Source organism: Schistocerca cancellata, chromosome 6 (genome assembly GCF_023864275.1).
Source record: "Schistocerca cancellata isolate TAMUIC-IGC-003103 chromosome 6, iqSchCanc2.1, whole genome shotgun sequence".
Lineage (NCBI taxonomy): Eukaryota > Metazoa > Arthropoda > Insecta > Orthoptera > Acrididae > Schistocerca > Schistocerca cancellata.
Window position 1 is genome coordinate 560,500,576 of NC_064631.1, and position 24,266 is coordinate 560,524,841.

At 37.9% G+C, this 24,266-nt stretch overlaps 1 protein-coding gene across 1 annotated transcript; it reads right to left on the bottom strand.

The window, feature by feature from the left end:
* Positions 1-15,071: 15,071 nt before the first annotated feature.
* LOC126191230 (BAG family molecular chaperone regulator 2) lies at positions 15,072-23,657 on the bottom strand. Its single transcript, XM_049932035.1, has 2 exons — positions 23,178-23,657; positions 15,072-17,327 (listed from the first exon to the last, which is right to left on the bottom strand). The coding sequence occupies exons 1-2, from the start codon at positions 23,473-23,475 to the stop codon at positions 16,990-16,992; spliced, it is 636 nt and encodes a 211-aa protein (XP_049787992.1). The 5' UTR covers positions 23,476-23,657; the 3' UTR covers positions 15,072-16,989.
* Positions 23,658-24,266: the final 609 nt, after the last annotated feature.

Sequence of the window (24,266 nt, forward strand, 5' to 3'; positions counted from 1 at the left end):
TGATAATGCCATGATGTATGATAAGGTATCAAAGTTGACTGACTGTAGGAAGATGAAAGACGACTTCAACAGAATTTCCAGGTGGTGTCATGACTGGCAGCTAGTCCTAAATGTAGAAAAATGTAAGTCAATGCAGATGAGTAGGAAGACCAAACCTGTAATGTTCAGATACAGTATTACTAGTGTCCCGCTTGCCACAGTCAGCTCGTTTAAATATCAGGTCTTAGTGTTACAAAGCAATATGAGGTGGAAAGAGCAAGTGAGAACTGTGGTAGGGAAGGCGAATGGTTGACTCTGGTTTATTGGGAGAATTTTAGAAAAGAGTGGTTCACCTGTAAAAGAGACCACATATAGGATGCTGGGGTGACCTAGTCTTGAGTACTGTTTGAGTGTTTGGGATCCATACCAAGTCGAATTGAAGGAAGACACCGAAGCAATTCAGAGGCGGGCTGCTAGATTTGTTACTGGTAGTTTCGAACAACGCTTAAGTGTTACGGAGATGCCTCGGGAACTGAAATGGGAATCATTGGAGGGAAGGCGAAGTTCTTTTCGAGAGACACTATTGAGAAAATTTAGAGACCCGGCACTTGAGCTGATTGCCAAACGATTCTACTGAAGCCAAGAAACATTGCATGTAAGGACCATGAAGATAAAAAATGAGAAATTAGGGCTCATACAGAGACAGACAGTCATTTTTCCCTTGCTCTATTTGCAAGTGGGACAGGGAAGGAAATGAGAAATAGTGGTACAGGGTACCCTCCTCCATGCACTGTACAGTGGCTTGTGAAGTATCTACGTAGATGTTCATCTTCAGCTCTATGTAAGGCAAATGTGGATTTGTGTATATTACTTAAACGTACAGCATCCATGTTTTTATGGAAGCATATATTGAAGTTTCTTTCTATTTGACCAATATATATCTTTGAATCTTGCGTTATTTTTAATATTATGGGTGGCTTTGTCCTTTATTTTGTTTTTTTGTTATTTGTGTAAAATCTGATTTTGATATTTGTTCCTGGAAAAGATTTTTAACTTTATATTAATTTTTCTTCTGTGGCTCTACAGTTCATTTTGATCCTGGGCCTCTTTGCAATTCTCTGCCAGCTATCGCAATTCAACACTTGAGCTATTCATTCCCTCCAACCCGTTTTTCTGCAGGACCCCCATGACACCATCTCTTCATATGGGTCCCAGTCGACCCAATCCTCCTCCCCCCCCCCCCCCCCCCCCCCCCAGGATTTCCGTCTAGTATACTTTCAGTTACAACCGTGGCACATTGGGCTGATTTCACTATCCTAATAGATGGATCTTCAAACATAATATACAGCTCATGATTGTACCACCTCCTCTATTTTCCCACCGAGTGAGGTAGTGCAGTGGTTAGCACACTGGACTCGCATTCAGGAGGATGATGGTTCAAATCCATGTCCAGCCATCCAGAAATAGGTTTTCTGTCATTTCTCTACATCACACCACGCAAATGCTTGGATAATGTCTTTGAAAGGGCATGGCTGATTTCCTTCCCCCTCCTTAAAATGATCTTAGCTCCATCTCTTACTGATCTTGATGTCAGCAAGATGTCAGACCCTAATCTTCTTTGCTTCCATATTCCCTCTTTCACACGTTGGGCCAATAATCCTTCAAATTTCTTTTCTCTCTTTAGCATATAACAGTCCAATATCTTTTGAAATTAATGAGCAAGTTTCTGAGACACATGTAAACACTGGTCTTATGTTTTATAAGTCCTTAATTTGGTGGTATGAATTAAGAGCTTTGAGGAAGACAGTTTTCAGTGCAAAACAGGGTTGGATGGATGCTATTAATCTCTGTTTAATTTCATAAAAATTATGTCCTGAGGTGACTGTTGATCCCACATTACTGCTAACATTAATAGATGTAGTTTTTAGTACTACTCATGCAACTAAACTTAAAAACTACATTAGTTTCTTTCTTTCCCTCAGGCTACCAGTTTTCAAATAGCCATTCATCCATGGAGTAGCAGTAGTTGTCCAGGAGAAATGATTTTAGGACAGATTTAAAACTTGCTTTGGTACCTTTCAGATATTTTATATTATTGGGCAAATGATTAACATTTTTTGTTGCTGCATATTGAACTCCCTTCCGAGCCAATGACAGCTTTAATAATGGGTAATAAAGGTCATTTTTTACCTCTAATTTTCAAGATATAGACAACATTATTCTTCTCAGATTGTGATAATTTCATTAGTGAATATATGTACTGTGATGGTGCAGTTCAAATGTCTAATTCCTTGACATGCTAAGTAAATTGTTTCTACTTAAATTGAGAACATTACTCGACAATAATTACTTAAGCCTTTCTTGTCACCTTTCTTATAAAGTGGTCTAATAAATGCAATCTTAATGTCTGGAAAAATTCCCCATGCCAATGGTGATTAATGTGTCACTAAGGACATTACTTATTAAATTAAGTTTTTGCAGAATTCTGTCTGAGATTCCAACACCATACAAGCTATCATTTTCCAGAATTTTTATAATACTATTATTGTCAGTAAAGGATGTTGGTGTTACTTCTCATTGTTTAAAGTTTTGTGGAATGTCATTTTTTATATAGTCTCTTGCTCCAACTGAACCATTTAATCCCATTTTCCTGCTACATTCAGAAAGTGATCACTAAAATTACTTGTAGCTTGTGAATTATCAGTCTCAACATTGCCATTTAATTTAACTGTTATGGTATCTTGTACACTGACTACTTTCCTGCCTCCCATTTCACAACACCCCACAGTTTTGATATTATTATCTGCATTATTAATTTGTCAGAATGTGCATACTTCTAGACATTTTAACAAATTTCTTTAAATTATTGCAGTATTTTTTGTAGCATGCAAGTAATGTTGGATCTTGACATATTCTGACCACTATATAAGTTTTGCTCTTCCTTTCACATGAGATTTTAATTCTCAGAATCAGAATTTTACTGTCTCATGGTGTACATATATAAATCATTGATGTAAAGTACAGGATTGGGCCCCAAAACTGAACCTTGTTGGACTCACAGAAAAAATTTTTCAATCTAAGGAACAATCTCCTGTACCTTACATGAAAATTACCCTTTGCTTTTACCTGTTATCCAAGGCTTACTTGCTTTTTAATGGATTTCCTGAGAAAATGCCACCCCTGACTTCAGTAATCAGAGATTTTGCTTTTTGTGCTATTGGCTGCACTTACACTTTCTGCAAGATCTTAAGCTAATCTTTGCTTTCCCATACTATTCATATGCAGGTCATTAGTTACTAATCTCTCAAGTACTGCACAGATAATGTGCTCTAATGTTTATCTTCATTATTCTGCTGCTGCACAACTGGATCCAGCCTGCTGCTGTGCATGCAAGTTGTAACAACTCCTTGTGATGTCATCTCATAGATAATAGATCATGTAATTATCCAGCCAAAGCATGCTGGAACAAGTATCATTCCATTATCTTCAACCAGCACTCAATCTCATAAAAATATCAGAATATGTCAAAGAATTATGTGGTACAAAATACAGAGTCACATGCTCTGAATACTATATCAACTGTAAGTAGACCAAACAGCTCCTTAGATTAGATTAGATTAATACTAGTTCCATGGATCATGAATACGATATTTCGTAATGATGTGGAACGAGTCAAATTTTCCAATACATGACATAATTAAGTTAATTTAACAACATACTTAAGTTAATATAACAACTTTTTCATTTTTTGTGCTTTTTTTTAATTAATATCTAAAAATTCCTCTATGGAGTAGAAGGAGTTGTCATTCAGAAATTCTTTTAATTTCTTCTTAAATACTTGTTGGTTATCTGTCAGACTTTTGATACTATTTGGTAAGTGACCAAAGACTTTAGTGCCAGTATAATTCACCCCTTTCTGTGCCAAAGTTAGATTTAATCTTGAATAGTGAAGATCATCCTTTCTCCTAGTATTGTAGTTATGCACACTGCTATTACTTTTGAATTGGGTTTGGTTGTTAATAACAAATTTCATAAGAGAGTATATATACTGAGAAGCTACTGTGAATATCCCTAGATCCTTAAATAAATGTCTGCAGGATGATCTTGGGTGGACTCCAGCTATTATTCTGATTACACACTTTTGTGCAATAAATACTTTATTCCTCAGTGATGAATTACCCCAAAATATGATGCCATATGAAAGCAACGAGTGAAAATAGGCGTAGTAAGCTAATTTACTAAGATGTTTATCACCAAAATTTGCAATGACCCTTATTGCATAAGTAGCTGAACTCAAACGTTTCAGCAGATCATCAATGTGTTTCTTCCAATTTAATCTCTCATCAATGGACACACCTAAAAATTTGGAATATTCTACCTTAGCTATATGCTTCTGATTAAGGTCTATATTTATTAATGGCATCATACCATTCACTGTACGGAACTGTATGTACTGTGTCTTATCAAAATTTCGTGAGTCCGTTTACAAGGAACCACTTAGTAATTTTCTGAAAGACGGTATTGACAATTTCATGAGTTAATTCTTGTTTGTCAGGTGTGATTACTATACTTGTATCATCAGCAAAGAGAACTAACTTTGCCTCTTCATGACTATAGAATGGAAAGTCATTAATATATATTAAGAACAACAAAGAACCCAAGACTGACCCTTGTGGAACCCCATTCTTGGTAGTTCCCCAGTTTGAGGAATGTGCTGATCTTTGCATATTATGAGAACTACTTATTTCAACTTTCTGCACTCTTCCAGTTAGGTACGAATTAAACCATTTGTGCACTGTCCCACTCGTGCCACAATACTTGAGCTTGTCTAGCAGAATTTCATGATTTACACAATCAAAAGCCTTTGAGAGATCACAAAAAAACCCAATGGGTGGTGTTCGGTTATTCAGATCATTCAAAATTTGATTAGTGAAAGCATATATGGCATTTTCTGTTGAAAAACCTTTCTGGAAACCAAACTGACATTTTGTTAGTACTTCATTGTTACAGATATGTGAAGCTACTCTTGAATACATTACTTTCTCAAAAAATTTGGATAAAGCTGTTAGAAGGGAGATTGGACGGTAATTGTTGACATCAGATCTATCCCCCTTTTTATGCAAAGGTATAACAATAGCATATTTCAGTCTATCAGGGAAAATGCCCCGTTCCAGAGAGCTATTACACAGGTGGCTGAGAATCTTACTTATCTGTTGAGAACAAGCTCTTAGTATTTTGCTGGAAATGCCATCAATTCCATGTGAGTTTTTGCTTTTAAGCAAGTTTATTATTTTCCTAATTTCAGAGGGAGAAGTGGGTGAGATTTCAATTGTATCAAATTGCATAGGTATGGCCTCTTCCATTAACAGCCTAGCATCTTCTAATGAACACCTGGATCCTACTATATCCACAACATTTAGAAAATGATTATTAAAAATATTTTCAACTTCTGACTTTTTGTTCGTAAAGTTTTCATTCAATTTGATGGTAATACTGTCTTCCTGTGCTCTTGGTTGACCTGTTTCTCTTTTAATAATATTCCAAATTGTTTTAATTTTATTATCAGAGTTGCTGATTTCAGACATGATACACATACTTCTGGATTTTTTAATAACTTTTCTTAATATAACACAGTAGTTTTTATAATGTTTGATAGTTTCTGGGTCACTACTCTTTCTTGCTGTCAGATACATTTCCCTTTTCCGGTTACAAGATATTTTTATACCCTTAGTAAGCCATGGTTTGTTACAAGGTTTCTTACGAGTATATTTAACTATTTTCTTGGGGAAGCAGTTTTCAAATGCATTTACAAAAATGTCATGAAATTAATTATATTTTAAATTGGCATCAGGTTCACGGTACACCTCATCCCATTCTAACTGCTGTAGGCTTTCCCTGGAATTTGCAATTGTTAAATCGTTGACTGAACATACTACTTTGGAGGACTGTTTAGTATTGTTGAATGGAGCTATGTCATATATTGTAACTAGCTGTGCACCATGATCATAAAGACCATTCTCAACAGGCTGAGCATTTATCTGGTTAAACTTATCTTGGTCTATAAAGAAGTTATCTATCTGTGAGCTGCTATCCTTTACCACCCGAGTAGGAAAATCAATAACGGGTGTCAAATTGAAAGAACCGAGTAATACTTCAAGGTCATTTTTCTTATTACCCTCTTTCAGAGAATCTACATTTCAGTCCCCACAAATAATAATTTGCTTCCCCCTGTCTGACAGAAAGCACAACAAGGAGTCCAAATTTTTCAGAAATAGATGAAAATTTCCTGATGGGGACCTATATACAGTTACAATTATAAATGTGCCTTTATTTAATTTAAGCTCACAGGCACATGCTTCTATATGTTTCTCTACACAAAACTTTTTTGTCCTGAACATCAGTCATTTGTCTTTGGTTGCAGCCAACATTAGCTGACATTACTGTGCGAGATAGCCATTGCTGTGAGAAGAGTTACTTTGTTGCACTTCATAACGTTTCCTGCTGTTTTCTTTCGTTGTGCGGAGTGTACATAATTGTTGGCTTAAGATCTTTACTAAACATGTCAATACATATGACACTGAGTTATGACAACAAACAATATTTAAGTGATTTACACAGAAGCCTGTACTGCAGGAGGCTTGTGTGGCTTGGTCCCTCCCACAGCTCCTCTCTCTGAGGTAGTGTATGTGGTGGACTGGGATTGCTTCCAACACCCCCCATTTGCCCCTCTGGCTATTAGCCAACTTACAGGTTACACACAGTCCCAATGTCAACTGATGAAGCCATGAGATGATGGGCATTTTCAGATGCAATTCGTGCAATTAACTGCACACAAAGAAATAAAAGTATGTTTTTTTAATCATAAGATAATCAATTACAATTTTTATCATTCAGTTTGTAAACAAGACACTTCCACAGAATTTGTGGGATTAAAAGTTTACCATCAGTCAATACCTGCTCACACAGACCTGACACTATTTCAACAAATGAACCTCGGATAGCTCCGTAGGTGTTCAGTAACTCAGTAGCCAATAACATAAAATTCTTCCAGGGAAAAAAGGCAGTCAGATTTGCAAGTAGCATCATAGAATCATTCACAAGGAATATGAACAACCTAGTGGATATACTGCACTCTTCCTCCCCCCAATGTCACTTTCTACAAAAACTCAGAGGTGCACAAAATGTTAATGAAATGGAAAAATATTCTCAATAAAAGTAACACCTATGCTTTCAAAAGAATTTTTCTGTTCACAAGAGTAGAAACTGAAAGGACATCCGCCATCGCCAGCAGAATTCAATCAGGATTCACTGGAGCATTAATTGTAAGGTCTCTTGAGTTTCAATGATCATCCTTCAGTAACAGACTTTCTCAATTTGCACATATTATAGTGCGTTTACAGTCCCATAAAACTGTCATGACCATTCAAATGAAATTGCAAATATAAATGTGAATGATAGCTGACATCGTATTTAAGCCAAAACTGGGCATTATTTACACACCTGGATCAAAAGAAAATATAGTGTTTTGGAACTGGGAACGTAATGAAGCACATCCTGTGTATTACAGATATCCCACAGAAACTCAGATTTAAAACATATGCTGCAGATTCTTGATAGCAACTCAACAAGAGAGTGCAGATTCTTGACAGGCACTCAACAACAGAATGTTTGGGATATCAGCTGCAAAACACTGAAAAATTAAAAGTTTGTCCCTTTTAAATGGGAATTCATCTGATGTGCCACCTCCTTTGCAGCCAACATCTCTTTCTGGGAGGTTTCAGAGCAAAAGATAAGAATTTACAATAAAAATCAATGTAGAGGGCAAGCAAGTTGTCCCCATCCCCCAAATGTGAAAAAAGAAATGAATGAAATTTAGTGCCTGTGAATTACCTGAGAATTCATTTATATCTTTTATTGAAATTTATAATATGGGTGGATAAAAACTACTCACCAACTGGCAGCAGGAGATAACATATAAAAGATGTCGGAAAACAGGAGCTTTCAGAGCCAGTGGCTCTTTCTTTCAGCAGAATCACTGAAAAGAAAGGCAGATGGATACAGGAAAAGAACTTGTGAGGTTTAGGAAGTGTGAAGAGTTATTGAAAAGTCACCCAGGACCCCAAGTCAAGGGAGACTTACGGTAAAGTACGAGGAAGAAAGAATGACTGTTAGTACCTGCATTGCGTGAGATTTGAAAACCATAGGACTTAAATGTAACAGGTAAGGGAATAAACAAGACAAAGATTACTGAAAAGACATCAGAAAGAAGTCGTAAGGGCAGAAAGCTAAGTACGAGACAAGATGAGAAGGCGGAAAAAAGGAGACAGGTCAGAAAACAAACAATAAAAAGTAAAAGATAAAAGGAAGCAAAGAAAAGGAAGAGTTACTGAAAATAAATGTTGAACCCATAGAAGTTAATGTAAATTTAGGGCAGACAGGTGAGAAGAGTCAAGCATATGTTGTAAAGCCAGTTCCCATGAGCGAAGTTCTGAGAAACTTGTGTCAGGAATGAGGATCCAGGTAGCATGCTGGAGAATGTGCTCACCCACAGAATATTGTGTGTTGCCAATATGCACACTCTGTCTACACCCATTCATTCTTACTGATAACTTGGTGGTAGTTATATCAATGTAAAGGCCAAACAGTGTTCACGTAACAGCTGGTAGAATGTCATGTTGTTTCACAGAGTCTCTCCCTTTGATAATATACACTTTGTTGGTTGTAAGGCTGGTGAAGGTGGTGATAAGATCAACATGTCTTACAGCAGGAATAGTCAGCAGGACAGAAGCCATAGGGCACGAAAATGGGTGCAGAAGGAGAACAGAATATGAACATGATATTGCGAAGATTGCGAGGATGGGTTTATGAAGAAAAACTATTCCACGTGTACTGGGCAAAATGTTGGACAGACATCATCTCATTTCAGAACATGATTTCAGGAACTCATAGGCCTGCTGAAGTAGCTGATTAACAAACTCAAGACAAGAATAGTACTAATTAACAACAGTTTATTTTTTGGAGGGATCACCATTACCAGGATGGTATATGGTGATCCAGGAAATCTGCTTTTGAACTAGGCTCATGGGATAATTAGATCTATAAGCCTTCAGCATCCTGTTGGGTTTACATACATTGAGTATATTTTTGCCATTGGACTCATGGCAGGGTTGATTGAAATTTTTGGAATCTCTTAATATATTCCCCCAATTAACTTTCACATGGTCGTATTATAAGTCTTATGCCACTTTCTTGATGTTGACCTCACTCTCACAGTGTTAGTTACACACTTCTGTTCAAAGTAAACCTACAAAGAAACAGTAGTGTTTTCATTTTGACAGTTGCCACCTACGTCAAACATTCCCTCTTGTAATGCCTTGGCATTTGAGGCAAACCATTTGTTCAGATGCAGAATCTTTACAGCATTACACCACCACTCTTACCACCCGCTTTACTGTACATAATTATCCCATCAGTCTAGCTTAAAAGCAGATTTCCCGGTCCGTAACACCTGAGCCTGGTACTGCCGATGCATCTGAGGGGAAAAAAAAACTAAGTGCACCTCTTGTTACTCAGTACTATTCAGCTCTGGCACAAAAAAGTCTACACGATATTCTAGTCAGACCCTACATTCTTTCTGCACCCATTTTCCTACCCGAATCCTGTGACCACACCATTGTTAAGGCATGCCCAATGCACCCTCCTGCCATCACCTGCACCAGCCCAGTAGCTGGCAAAATATACACTATCAAAGGAAGCGCCATCTGTGAAACAACATATGTTGTGTACCAGCTGTTATGTAAGCAATGTTCTGCCTTCTACACTGAAGTGCCAAAGAAACTGGTATAAGCATGTGTACTCAAATACAGACATATGTAAACAGGGAGAATAAGGCGCTGCAGTCAGAAATGCCTATATAAGACAAGTGTCTAGCACAGTTGTTAGATCTGTTACTGCTGCTACTATGACAGGTTATCAAAATTTAAGCAACTATGAATGTGGTGCTATAGTCAGTGCACGAGTGATGGGACATAGCATCTCCAAGATACAGATCAAGTGGGTTTTTTCCACTACAACAATTTCAAGAGTGCATCATGGATATCAGGAAGCCAATAAAAAATCAAATCACCGACAATGCTGCGAGCGGAAGATCATGCAATAACGTGACCAACGACAACTGAAGAGAATTGTTCAACGTGACTGAAGTGCAACCCTTCTGCAAATTGCTGCAGATTTCAATGCTGGGCCACCAACAACTGTCGGTGTGCAAACCACTCGATGAAACATCATCAATATGGGCTTGATGACTGCACAACACAAAGCTTTAAGTATCACCTGGGCCTGTCAACACTGCCATTGGACTATTGATGACTGGAAACATGTTGTCTGGTCAGATGAGTCTCATTTGAAATTATATTGAGCAGATGGACATGTACATGTATGAAGACAACCTCATGAATCTATGGACCCTGCATGTCAGCAGCAGACAATTCAAGCTGGTAGAGGCTCTGTAATGGTGTGGGGCATGTGCAGTTGGAGTGATAAGGGACCCCTGATATGTCTAGATGCAACTCTGACAGGTGACACATACGTACGCATCCTGTCTGTTACCTGCATCCATTCCTGTCCATTGCGCATTCCAAGAGACTTTGGCACTTCCAGGACAGTGTGACAACCCACACATCCAGAATTGCTGCAGAGTGGCTCTGGGAACACTCTTGTGAGTTTAAACACTTCCGCTGGACATCAAACTCTCCAGAAATGAACATTTTGAGCATATGTGGCATGCCTTGAAACATGCTGTTCAGAAGAGCTCTCTGACTCTTCATACTCTTACAGATTTATGGACAGCTCTGCAAGATTCAGAGTGTCAATTCCCTCCAGCACTACTTCAAACATTTGTCAAGTCCATGCCATGTCATGCTGCAGCACTTCTACGTGCTCATGGGGGACCTACACAATATTACGCAGGTGTACCAGCTTCTTTGGTGCTTCAGTGTACATTGGTATGACTACTGCCAACTTATCAGCAAGGCTTAATGGGCAGAGATGGACTGTGTATACTGGCAACTTACAACATTCTATTGCAGAGCAAATTCTGCAACACAACATTTGTGACCCCGATGCCTGTTTGACCACACATGCTATCTGAATTCTCCCTCCTGACACGTTTCCCAGAACTTCACAGTTGAGAATCGATTTTACATGTGCTTGATTGTTGCTGAACATCTGTCCAAACGTAGTGAATTTCTGTTGTCTCAGAATTTCTTTACAGTAACCATTCCTTGTCTTTGCTTCCTTTTATATTTGCTTATTTCTTCCCCCCCCCCCCCTTCCTAGGAGGAAGTTATTGTCTGTTCTACAAGATTATGGAATAGGAGGCAAACTTTTGCAAGCAATTAAAGGTCTTTACATGGATAGTCAGGCAGCAGTTAGAGTTGACAGTAAATTGAGTTCATGGTTCAGAGTAGTTTCAGGGGTAAGACAAGGCTGCAACCTGTCTCCACTGTTGTTCATATTATTTATGGATCATATGTTGAAAACAATAGACTGGCTAGGTGAGATTAAGATATGTGAACACAAAATAAGCAGTCTTGCATATGCGGATGACTTAGTTGTGATGGCAGATTCGATTGAAAGTTTGCAAAGTAATATTTCAGAGCTAGATCAGAAATGTAACGACTATGGTATGAAGATTAGTATCTCCAAAACGAAAGTAATGTCAGTGGGAAAGAAATATAAACGGATTGAGTGCCAAATAGGAGGAACAAAGTTAGAACAGGTGGACGGTTTCAAGTACTTAGGATGCATATTCTCACAGGATGGCAACATAGTGAAAGAACTGGAAGCGAGGTGTAGCAAAGCTAATGCAGTGAGCGCTCAGCTACGATCTACTCTCTTCTGCAAGAAGGAAGTCAGTACCAAGACTAAGTTATCTGTGCACCGTTCAATCTTTTGACCAACTTTGTTGTATGGGAGCGAAAGCTGGGTGGATTCAGGTTACCTTATCAACAAGGTTGAGGTTACGGATATGAAAGTAGCTAGGATGATTGCAGGTACTAGTAGATGGGAACAATGGCAGGAGGGTGTCCACAATGAGGAAATCAAAGAAAAACTGGGAATGAACAGTATAGATGTAGCAGTCAGGACGAACAGGCTTAAATGGTGGGGTCATGTTACACGCATGGGAGAAGTAAGGTTACCCAAGAGACTCATGGATTCAGCAGTAGAGGGTAGGAGGAGTCGGGGCAGACCAAGGAGAAGGTACCTGGATTCGGTTAAGAATGATTTTGAAGTAATAGGTTTAACATCAGAAGAGGCACCAATGTTAGCACTGAATAGGGGATCATGGAGGAACTGTATAAGGGGGGCTATGCTCCAGACTGAACGCTGAAAGGCATAATCAGTCTTAAATGATGATGATGATGAGAAAAAGTAGTCAAGGAGTGGCAGATATCAAAAAGATATCAGAGGTCATAAAATTCAGCAACAAACATTCAGCAAGTTGATCAAGCAGCCTATGGCTCCAACTGGGGTGAAACAAAATTATTCTACCAGCCAATATGACCTCACTCTGTGTCATCAGTAATAAAAATAAAACTATAAAAAAGTCATCCTGCATCACCGTCATTAATAGTGAAGTGCATCTAAGTAACTGAGCAGTATTAGTATAGACCTACAGTCTGTTTCTACATATGTTTCCTGGTGCAGTGTGGCTGAGGACAGATGATAAGAACAAAATGGGGCTATCAAGTACATTCTTTAACATCTTACAGCTCGCCAGTTACAGGCACCCAATTTCTGTATCAGTTTTTGTCACAAAAGTGAAAGGAGTGCTTCACTGTACCTGCATTGTCTACTCACATTTGAAAACTAACTCTCTCTCTCTCTCTCTCTCTCTCTCTCTCTCTCTCTCTCTCTCTCTGTTTCGCTGTCAGACTTTTGCTCTTAGAAATATGAATATTCAGAATGTAGACCAAAATTCCCACTTCTTGACATACATGCACTTATTATGACCAAACTTTCCATGTGGTTGAGAAAGGTAAACAGGCTAATGGTAGTGTGATGACTGTGATACAGCACTTCAAAAACCATTGTAACCATAGCTAGTAGGAATTTGAAGGTTTTAAATATAGGCCAATACGACTTCATAAATATAGTGTTTCATAAGATAAGTTTTCAATGTCTCTGTTCCTTAGATGCAAAGGAAGTCGGCAGACAGAATTGGCTGTCTCCGATCCCCACATCCCTTAAGAAATCATTCAGGGCGCAGTGAACAAACTTAAAATTTGTCCCATCCTTGCACCTCAAATTTTACAATTCTCTCCAGTACCAATGTTTAGGACTGAAAGAAGTCTTAACCAGAAGCAAATACCTTTAGAACCCCAGGTTAAGGTTATACAGGCTTCCACTGACCTGGCTATATTTGAGAATCAGACACTATTAAATCATTCTTCTCAAATACCACTGAGTTCAAAGAGCTACTTCTTTTGCAGTAAGGTTGCATGGACTGTCTTTTTTGTATTCGTGTATTAAATATTTTGCTTGCTGATTTCCTTCTTTTATTGAAATCTGCAAAATGCATTCAGCAAAGGGGTACAAGTATTAGATCCCAAAGAAAAAATAATCGTTTTGGTATAACCTATGTAAATTTTAATAAATGCCGAAGAGTAAACAATAACTGCTGATTTCTATAGGTGGCTTTCAAATTCCACTTTACTTTCATCTCTAGTTTCTGAAACATAGTTTTAGAACACATGCTTGCTTTGTGTTCTACACCTCTCAAGTAACAGCACAATTTACTATATTTCAACTCAAATAACAGTACAGTTTACAAATTTCAAGTCTTATTTCAGTGCCCACCCCCCAACCCCACCCCCCTTTACATCTTATTGGCTCTCAGCTGCAAGATCATTACATAAGGACAACAGCTCCATTTCCCACAAATTGTTTAAAATATATTGTAACATTGCCTTCTTCACTTGGCTTATAAAAACTTCTTAACTCTCTTAATTGACTTTTAATTTTGACAATGGAAAATCCAGAATGGAATAACAATATTAAAAGAATTGATTGCTACTTACCATTCATAAAAGAAGGTGAGTCACAGACACAATAAAAGAACACTGCTAAAATATTGTCATTGCAGTATGAAAGAATACTGCTAAAACATTATGTCATTGCAGTATCTCTAGTCTATGCTGAGACTCGGTGCATAGTGAAGAATATTGTTTTTGGCTTAAGACTAAGGATCTCCGTTACCAAGGCAAATATTGTTGTAGCCAATGAGAGGTGAAAGTGAATTAACACGCTCACTGCCACGAGGCCCCTGGTAGACACAATAGAGTTTCACACTTGATGCCGTGCACCTGCTGGCAGCCACACGATCCACTCTGTTTAGTACAGTATACCTTGGATGGTGTGGAAAGTTATAAAAAATTAAGTTCAAAACATTGAGCAAGACATTGTACCCAATTTCCTATACGCTGTTGTTTACTCAAAAAAATGTAAATGCACACTACTGCAATATATATTGTAGCCTACTGAAGAAAGAGGATCTTGTGGCAGCCAGTGGGCACCTTTACTGTGTCTGCTGGCTGCCTCTTGGCAGTCAATCTATTAAACCTGTTCCACATTCTTCTAGCTAACTTGGAAATAATGTGAATGTCATGTTGGTAACGTAAAGTAGCTGAACACAAAGAGCATACCAATCAAATGACATAGTGCACAAACCTTGTATTCAAAATCAAGTCAACCCTAACATGAGATTAAATATTTCAGCTGTCTTCACATTAATGTAGTGATGACCTTCATCTAAATACAGACTTTACCCTTTGTCTGGGTCTTTTTCAATTACTAACATAGACCCAATTAACTGTGCCACAATTACTTAAAAACACACACACACACACTTTCAGTAAATAAAGACAACATACTTCACATACAAAAAACGTGTATCAGATCCTAGTCTGAGTCCTGGTAGGACATACAATTTTGCTCTGTAAAGGTTCATTTTGGCACAGCCCATTCCACAACAAAATTTCCTTTATCCAAACAAAAAGCTTAATGGATAGGTGAATAACTTTCTAAATAAATTAGAATGGCACAATTAAGTATTTTAATCATTCTTATTTTGCAATACAATAATGGAACAGTTGTTGTCATTCATAGTACACTGCAAAATAATTAGTGAATTAAACATGTGCCCCAAGTAAGGAAGATGTGTGCAAGCCATACAGCAATTACAAAAACCTTTTTTTTTTAATGTAAGGCATCAGGAACTTGCGTAATGTGTGACAATACAGAATATAAAATGCATAAATAGTTAAAGTACTGAAGGTAAGAAACGTCACATCCTTCTGACGTTCAAATGTCGGAAACTTTAAGCTACGCAGCACACACCAAGATAACAAGCTCAAGTTACAAGCACTTCTATGTCATAAACTTGCGAAAAGTTAGGTCTGTTTAATTAAGGTACTCTCATATTATTTCCAAGCTTGAAATTTTCAAGTTATTAAACTCCTGATAATTTGAATATGAAGCATAGAAGCAATAATTTATGTCAATTTACTCAGGATTATTCCTGTACACACTACAAAATATATGTAATAGGTTTCAACATATGGGTTTTGTCTGCATAAAGTATCACATACTTCAACAATGGTGACATTTGCATTCACACCCAAAGCCACTTGTATAATATTATAACTGTATAAAAATAGACTTACTGCAACAAAGCTGCATATACATTTGCACCAAAATTTTTGTTTAAAAATAATGTTGAATATGATCATTCAATGTATTTAAGAAGAAATTAACAGTGGAAACGAGGAAAGCTTATGCTTAATATTGATACTTTCAAGGAATTAAAAGTTATCACTTTTAAGACAAATTACTACACCATCTAAAATTCATAAGTATCATAAAAAGGGCAGTGAACTGGAAGGAACATTTTCAGCTGAAACTGATGGACATTCAGCAAATTTAATTAGTTATGATGCCTCTATCAATCTTCAACTAATTTTCCAGTTCCCATACTTTTACACACGAGCAATGTTTCCAGTAACAGTTAATTTGAAACTGCCTACACCATAGTGCTTTATCCAAGAGCTACCTGAATATTTTGCAAATGCTTTACTTTTGCCAAAATAAATCAGCGGAGGAGTTTTAAGTACAAGATCACTGTTGTTCTACTGCATTTAAATGCAGTTAAATAAACTATCAATTGATTCTAATTGACATAGTGCAAATCTTACGTCACAAGAAGTTATTCTCCAGCACCTAATAAGTAAAAAAGGCTTTTCCTGGTCAAATATAATTCAAGCTTTAGAAAATTTATATTTCAGCAACAAAATCTAGGACAGCAGAAATGATAGCACCTACCATTTCCAGCAAACTGTTAATATTGCTCAATTTCCAATAAAACAATTGATAAGAAAATACTGAACAACCACAATTTTCACAAATGAAAAATGTTCACATCAATATGGCAGTAAACATGTTTTTGAAACATGTAACCAACTGTTTTATTTCGCAAAAAATCACATATCTGAATCAAAGAATGACATTTAACTAATACGAAGTTATATCACCTATATTCCTCAATGTGTTGTCTTTTATATATTATACTCTAAACATAATTGCTATCAGTGGTAGTTATGTCTTTACTAGTAACCTCATAGTGTCATAAACTGTCTTTATATGAAGCAATAAATGTCATCCATATTTCCAAAGCAGCTGTACGTTTTTTTATATTAACTATGAACAGCTATAAAATAACAATACAAATGAAATTCCTTTACAACACATCAAATATGCTTTCACAAATTAACCACAAAATCTGAAACACAAAAATTGTAATATTTCTGAAACTTAATTCTAAGTTAGTTTTTGTCAATTGTTGTGTCTCAATTACGATGTTTATACTGAAAATATCGGGAATGGAATTTTGTAAAGCACTTCCAGTGTTAAAACTGTGCAATCCCGTCACTCTCGGAAGGCACAACATAACTTCTACCCAGACAAAGTGTCTATGTAATCTAATAAACCTTGCAAGCGCTTCTTTATCCTCTTCTGATCATCCAGTGTACAGCCCAAGATTGCACTTTCAAAATTCTTGTCAATGTTTCCAATGGATGTATGTGATGAACACGAATTCATGAATGCGATACACTTGGATTTTGTTCCAAAAGGATCTTCACGTAATCCGATTACAAGTGAATCAATAAAACCATTCACTTGATGCAGAGCTTCCTCCTGGGTTCCATCACGTGTAGTCTTCACAAGGACTTCCACAGTTAAACAGTGGTTAGCTATATGATCTGCATAGTGCAACACATGTTCCCTATCACCTGCAAACACAGGACGGCATTTTCTTAGACGACTTGCATGTATACAAAAGGTCCTATAAATAAGCTATAATTTGTTTTAAGATGTATGAACCTGTGAGAGCTACATAATCCTTAACAGAGTTCAGTTAAGAACACCTATGACTGGCAGGTTACTAAAGTTGACAAGAATTTTAAAATGTTTGAAATAAGGAAATGAAGTAATATAGTAGGCTGTGCTTCTAAGGTACATTGTTATTATAAATTGTTTAACACTGGTATCTACAGTCACAGAGAAAGCATCCTGTTTTTTATTTTTTTTTTAAGGGAAAAGTCATATTTGTTATGATCTGCACTACAACAGAAGCAAGAAACAAACCTTAAGGAAATCGCAAGTAGATAAGTTTCAATTTTTTCCATATTTTTTTTGAAGGATACTAATTATTCTGTGTTATTAAAAAGACTTTGTTGCCTTTGTTTTATTGAGTGTACGATAAAATAGTACTTTAAGCACACACATGTATTCCAATTATTGGTTCTTTTAAATTATCAGACTCTTAAATAAGACAAGGGTGTCAACATCAGATTTCATACTGTAACTTGAGTTTTAGACTGTATCTGGAAGTAATTTCAATGCTGTTCATAATGATATCAGTTTTATGAAACTATGTCACATAGAACCTATAATCAACATAGGGGTGAGAGCTAAAGATGTTGCTCAGCTTGGTGCTGAATTTACGGGAGTTATTATTTTAAATCTTATTTTCTAGTATCAGTATCTAAGTTATTGTTACTTTTCCCCCTGGACACATGGGTCCTGAGAAATATCAACAATGTACACAAAGAGTCTATGATACAGAACATAAAGGCACGTCCTATTAGAAAAGAAAATGGTAATAATGATGAAAACGTGGTTCACAATTTTGAAACAGACAATATTGTATTCAGTTAGAAGATGGATGACAAAGCTTGAAGTAAAATGATCTTTCCAGTAAGGAATGGCACAAGGTATTTATGTGAAGACAGCTCAATTTAAGTACAAGGAGTTGACAAAATTTAACTACAAACTGAAGAAAAAGGGTCAACCGAAGCGTCCAATTCTCACCCATTGGCTTTGACCCGCAAGACAAGGCTGTTGTGTATGACATCGTGACGGCGCGGAGTTTGGTTTGTGAGTGTGACATGTTTGTAATTGTCGGCGTATTGCTGCTCGTGGTGCCCTCTGGTGGTGTGTTTAGGGGTTTCGTGTTGTGTGGTGTATTGGGTTCTGTTTGCTGTCACTGCTTGTTCTGAGTGGTTCTTGTTTTGGCTGTGTGTGGAGAGGAATTGTTTTCAGTAAGTTAACAATTTAGTGTTTCTTGTGCGTAAGTTATTGTAGTGCTATTCACTGTAGGTCGTGTGTTAATTTGAGTAAATTAATTTGTCGCTGCTCTTGTTAGGTGTGGATGTGACTGATAAAATTAACAAGTGTGCATTAGCATGTTGAGATGGGGGTGAGTCTGATGGAGTTTATTAAATTTCTGCAGCTGTTTGGCTTGTTGGCAGAGGTTGTGAAGTATGCTGTTTGCGGTCATGACATGAAATTTGCAAAAGTTCGGCACCTCGGACCAGGGACAGTTATATGTGGCAGTGCCGTAGGGATAACCTATGGCACTCCATACGACGCAGTTTCGTGGTTCGAGAAGTCTGGGTTGGGCATGTGCGAGATTGTGTTGTTTGTTGCACTACTTTTGTTATAAATCCTCTCACAGTTTTCGTGTGCATGAAACTGGTGTGAGTGAGAGGAGTGTGCTCGACTGGTTTTCATTTTGTCGTGAACTGTGTTATTAAGTACAGGGGTAAGTTGGGTGGGTCTGGGTTGTGGTGGAGGTGGACGAGTCACAGTTTGGGAAAAGGAAGTACGGGAGGGGGTAAGTCTGTGGTTGGTGTCTGGGTGTGGGGGGCTGTTGTATCGGTGGGGGGGGGGGGGGGGGGGGGGGGGTTCGAGATGTGTTTTTAGGGTTGTGGAGGGGCGGGACTAAGAGGGAATTAGTGGGGTTAATTGAGGAGTTTGTAGGATTGGGTTCTACCATAATTTCCGATGCTTTTTCTCTTATAGGGATTGGGTGAGAGAGGGTATAATCATTTAGTAGTGAAGTTTAAAAACTATGAGATGGGGGCTTGTACGAATACCATAGAGGGGATGTGGGGGGCTGTTAAATCAGTTCTTGGGAGGGGGAAGAGGTGCTCATTTAGATGAGTACTGTTGGTGGAAGGACGCCCCTGAAGGCTATTGTTTAAGGGCTATTAGTAAGATGTACAGGCTGTGTTCTTTTGTTTTCTGTTTATGGGTATTTTATTTTGGGGTGAGGGGGGGGAGGGTTGGGTGGGGGTGGGGTGTGGGTGGGTTGGGTCTTTCTTTTGGCTGTGTATTTTTTTGTTTGTGTGTGTGTGTGTGTGTGTGTGTGTGTGTGTGTGTGGTGGCTGACCTAGGTTGTGGCACCAGAACTTTGCTGTGGTAAGTTTTTCTTTTTCTTTTTTTAGTGTGTGTGTTGTGGCTGGTGGGGTGGTTCTGAGTTGTGTGGTTTGTTGTATTGGTGATTTGGTATCATGCGCTGCTTTGTAGGTATGTAGTTAAAGGGAAGTTTTTTGATTCCAATGTGTGGTCATATCCGTAGGTGTTTTGGTATTGGGAGTCGCTGTTGACCTATGTGGGTGAAGGTAACTGTTCGAATCAAAGGTGTGGTTGTGGCTTTGGGTGATCTGGTATCGGGAGCTGCTGTTGAGCTGTATAGGTCAAGGGGAGTGTCCGATTCCAGAGGATATGGTCTTTAGTGGAATTTGGGGAGTTTTGTGTTGTCAGTTTTTTTTTCGTTTTGTGGTGTGTGTCTAAATTTGTTTATATTTATATCTAAAAACAAAGATGATGAGACTTACCAAACAAAAGCGCTGGCTCGATAGACACACAAACAAAAACAAACATACACACAAAATTCAAGCTTTCGCAACAAACGGTTGCTTCGTCAGGAAAGAGGGAGGCGGGAGTCTCATCATCTTTGTTTTTAGATATATTTTTCCCACGTGGAATGTTTCCCCCGATTATATTCATATCATTTGTTTATATTTAGTTTGTCCCCACTGAAAACCACTCAGTTCCCCATGCTTGTCCCGCTAGTTTGATTAGGCTTTTTGTGGAAGGTATATGTACTGGTTTTTTTAATGTATTTTCGTGTTTGTTGTCATGTTTACGTAATGACGTCATAGGCGCCATATTGGAGTAGTAGTGGATGGTCGTTTTGGCCATATTTGTGACATCATGGGTCAAAGCAGACGGGTGGAATAGGACGCTTCCATATTTCCAAGAAAAGTCACTCAAGATAATATTTAATATTGGTTAATGAGGTTCACAGTTATTTTGAGGAGAGACGAACAATTTCGGTGTTTGTGTACACAAGTAGAATTTTTAACGAAGATGAAACACCCCTCTTTCTCAATCCAAAGCGTGGAATGGTTCGGGCTGAACAAGGAAGCAAAACAGTATACCAAGGGGCTGGAAATGATGAATAGGAGACCATCACAACACTAATTATGGGAAAGGCTGTTGGGGAACTCATCCACCAACTATTGTATTTAGGTAAATAGAGTAGTTTCAGTTGTTTACCGTGTTTTGTCTCTGTAGTCTCTAGCAAGATTAGTTTATATTCTGCACATGTTCCTCCAGGTAAACCAGAATACCAGTTACCACTGCCACAGCAGTCCCAAAGGAATGGACCGCAGGGCATTCAGACCGTGTGTGGATGAACTGTGAAAACTGCTACTAATAGACCTACATTGTCAACATTTACCACCAATGATTGGTGAAAAGAATATTTCAGTTTCCAGGTGCTCTGCTACTGTATTCTGATACATGTGTGTCACTGCCCCCCCCCCCCCCCCCACCACCCTTCCCAAGCAAGTTCTGCACACTGAAATGATGACTTTATATCCAAATACAGTACATATTTTGGAACATGTGAATGTTGCTGTATTCTATACTCTGAAACAAAAACAACAGCAATCCCAGAGACCCAGTCGCAAAAGGATTTAGTTTTGGCTGGAAGATCAAAGCAGAGTTTAGTGACTAAGAACTTTTGTTGAAAATAAGGGAGACTGGACAGGTTGTGAACAAGCGTTGTCCCTTTAGAACCTTTGGCAGAAAGTTATACATGATACACCTCAGCAACCAATCTCTCAAGCACCATTGCCTGCACCACAGGATGCCTTGCCACAGGTTTCATCACCAGAACAACTTTCTCAATTCCAAGAAGTGGGAAACACATCACAGTCAGTGACACATCTAGAACCTAGCACGCCATAAAAAGTCATAACGACAGCAAATGAGCAAAAACGATCCACTAGTGCTGATTTTGCACCATCACCCTTTAAAAGAGCTGCTTTTTAGCCTAGCCATACTATTCAACCATAGTAAAGAAGAACATAGAAAAAATCCCAGCTGTTGTCACATCTTCTCAAATGATATATTACTCACAGAAAAAGGAGGAAATGAAAAAGAAACTAGAAATGGGGAAACAAGAGTTATCAAAAGATATGATAAAAATAATAGGATTAAAAATATTTATAAAACAGTTCTTAGCTAATGAAACTGATATTTCTTTTATTTCACACTATCAAATAACTGATATTGTAGAGACGCCTGAACTGTCAGTGAAAGGGGAAAGAATCAAACGTGTTTTCAAAAAGTTTCTTAATGTAACAGAAATGTAAGTCTAAAACATTTGCTTCTGTTGTTGTTTTGTAACCATTAAGTTTCAGTAGTAAACTCCTTTCCCATTTTCAGTTGTTTTTACTGTCCTATTTGAAGATGATCACCAAGTTGTTAAGGAATGTTATTTTTAAGGGCTGTAATTCTGAATGTACTTCAGGTGATCTACATATACTGTAAATATTTGCAGCTAAACTTACATAAAAAAATAATTGTTGTGACTAGCTCTGCAATTTTCTTCCATCCTTTTATAATCATGGGGATATGGGAAATATGTAAACCTTATGTGGTAAGGATGTCACCTGGAGGAGCATGTCCATTTTAGGGTGTCTATTTTATGAGCAATTCAAAGATTCTGTTCCCACCTTTAGACAATAGTGTACACCATCAGTTTAACAATCCATGGTATTTTAGGTGACGCTGGAAGTTGAATTTTCAGAAAATAATTTTAAAACCCGGGATTATTTAATAGTATACCAGTAATATTATAAGGCAGAAAAAAATTGATAACGTGTCGACTACAGGTGCTCTTACCTTACCGTCATACAATTATATACTAACACCGAGTTCTTTAAAACGACTCCACAGAATGGCAGTTTAAAACAATTTCTTAAATCATGTATTTGCTCATTCTATCATTAGCCTACTTTCCTTTGGGTATTGCTCACTGGTCACAGTAATTACACAGACTGATGACAAAGCTACACAAAAATATTCTCACAGCCTCACAAAAAGAATATCTAATAAGTCGATTAATCATCAAATTCTGCTGTTCCAGGAATTAAGGCTTTGCGCAACGGCAGTGATAAAACCATTACCTCCGTTCCTACAGAAGCCAATTCCTTTACTTCAAACAAGTATTTCTGTTGACCAGTCATTTTGAATTAGAAAAATATCCATATTTCAATTAATGTTTTACATTACACGGCGACAGACCAATCGCAAACAGCACACGAACACATGCATTTTACAAATGAACTACTGCATCCGAGTAGCAGGTAGAATAGCGTGTTGCGCACTATAGAATTTTGAATACGCATCCACGGACATTTGTAATAGCAGCTACCATATGATCGGTACTGAAAAAAACGAAAATGTCGGCAGTTACTTACAATAATTACAAAGGTACTCACTTTCAGACAATTCAATCATCATCTCGGAATTCTTCAGTGTATCTAACGTTGTAAGAAGCGTGTCCCTTTCTTCTTCCAATTTTAAAGCTTCTCTTCTTAGTCGTTCTACATGCAGTTCAACCTGATCCAAAATATCTACTATTCGGTCTTTCGGCGACTTCTGCGGACTTCCTGGATTGGAGTCTACTATATGGGTTACTACCTCTGCACTTTCTTCTATTACTTTTGATCCACTATCAACTTCCATTATATTCCAACTTGCAGTAGCAGGCAGTGGAATGCTACGGTCGGACGACATTAACGTCAACACGACAAATTTTTCACGTACACAACACAACAAACCCTCTCACCACACCGTTACCACCATAACAACTCTTGTACTCAAAGATTTCCATTTGGAAACAACCCGGACCTTCTAGAGTGCTCTATATCCAAAGTTGCTATATTCATGAGCACGAAGACTAAGATCTCTGACTGAGGTAAACGGGTAGCATTACGAACGTGCGTCTCGCGGGCCCCGAGGAATTGCTTCATGACGTCATCAGAAAGGCTGAAAGCGTGACAGCGCTGCCTGGTGACTAGACCTGTTAACAACTCTGTTGACGTAAGTGACGTCAAAACAGCGTTTATACAGACCTGCCTTCAGCTGTTGTTTTGGAACGTCAAATCAATCCAGATTGTTTGAATGAATCTTCCGTTAACAGAATTAAATGTAGAAAGAAGGTTTGAATGCGAATAATCTGGATTATGGTGACATAATAATCCGCAGCGTAGTCAGTTACATATTAGTCTTACGTGATTGATTGTTGAAGCCAACTGACTACAAATTATTGGTCGAAAGGCAGAGTGATTTATAGCATAACACATATTACGCATTGAGGACAATGTGTCTAAATGTTTTTAACACATTAACTGCAGCTTATTTATGTAGACTAACTACCACTGAGACGTTTGCAGCACGGATTTGTCTTTGAACCCATACCAGCAGTAGCAAATGCGGAAAAACGAATCAAATATTGTAAAGGATACGTAGTGGAACGCCCATTGCATTTTTCCAGTTTGTGTACGATATCTGTACGTAATATGCAT

Bases quoted from the DNA above. Each gene is read 5' to 3' on its own strand.
- LOC126191230 (XM_049932035.1), bottom strand. From the start codon at position 23,475: ATGTCGTCCGACCGTAGCATTCCACTGCCTGCTACTGCAAGTTGGAAT. The intron at 17,328-23,177 runs GTGAGTACCTTT...CTGTGTTTGCAG, and splicing joins GATGATTGAATTGTCTGAAA to GTGATAGGGAACATGTGTTG.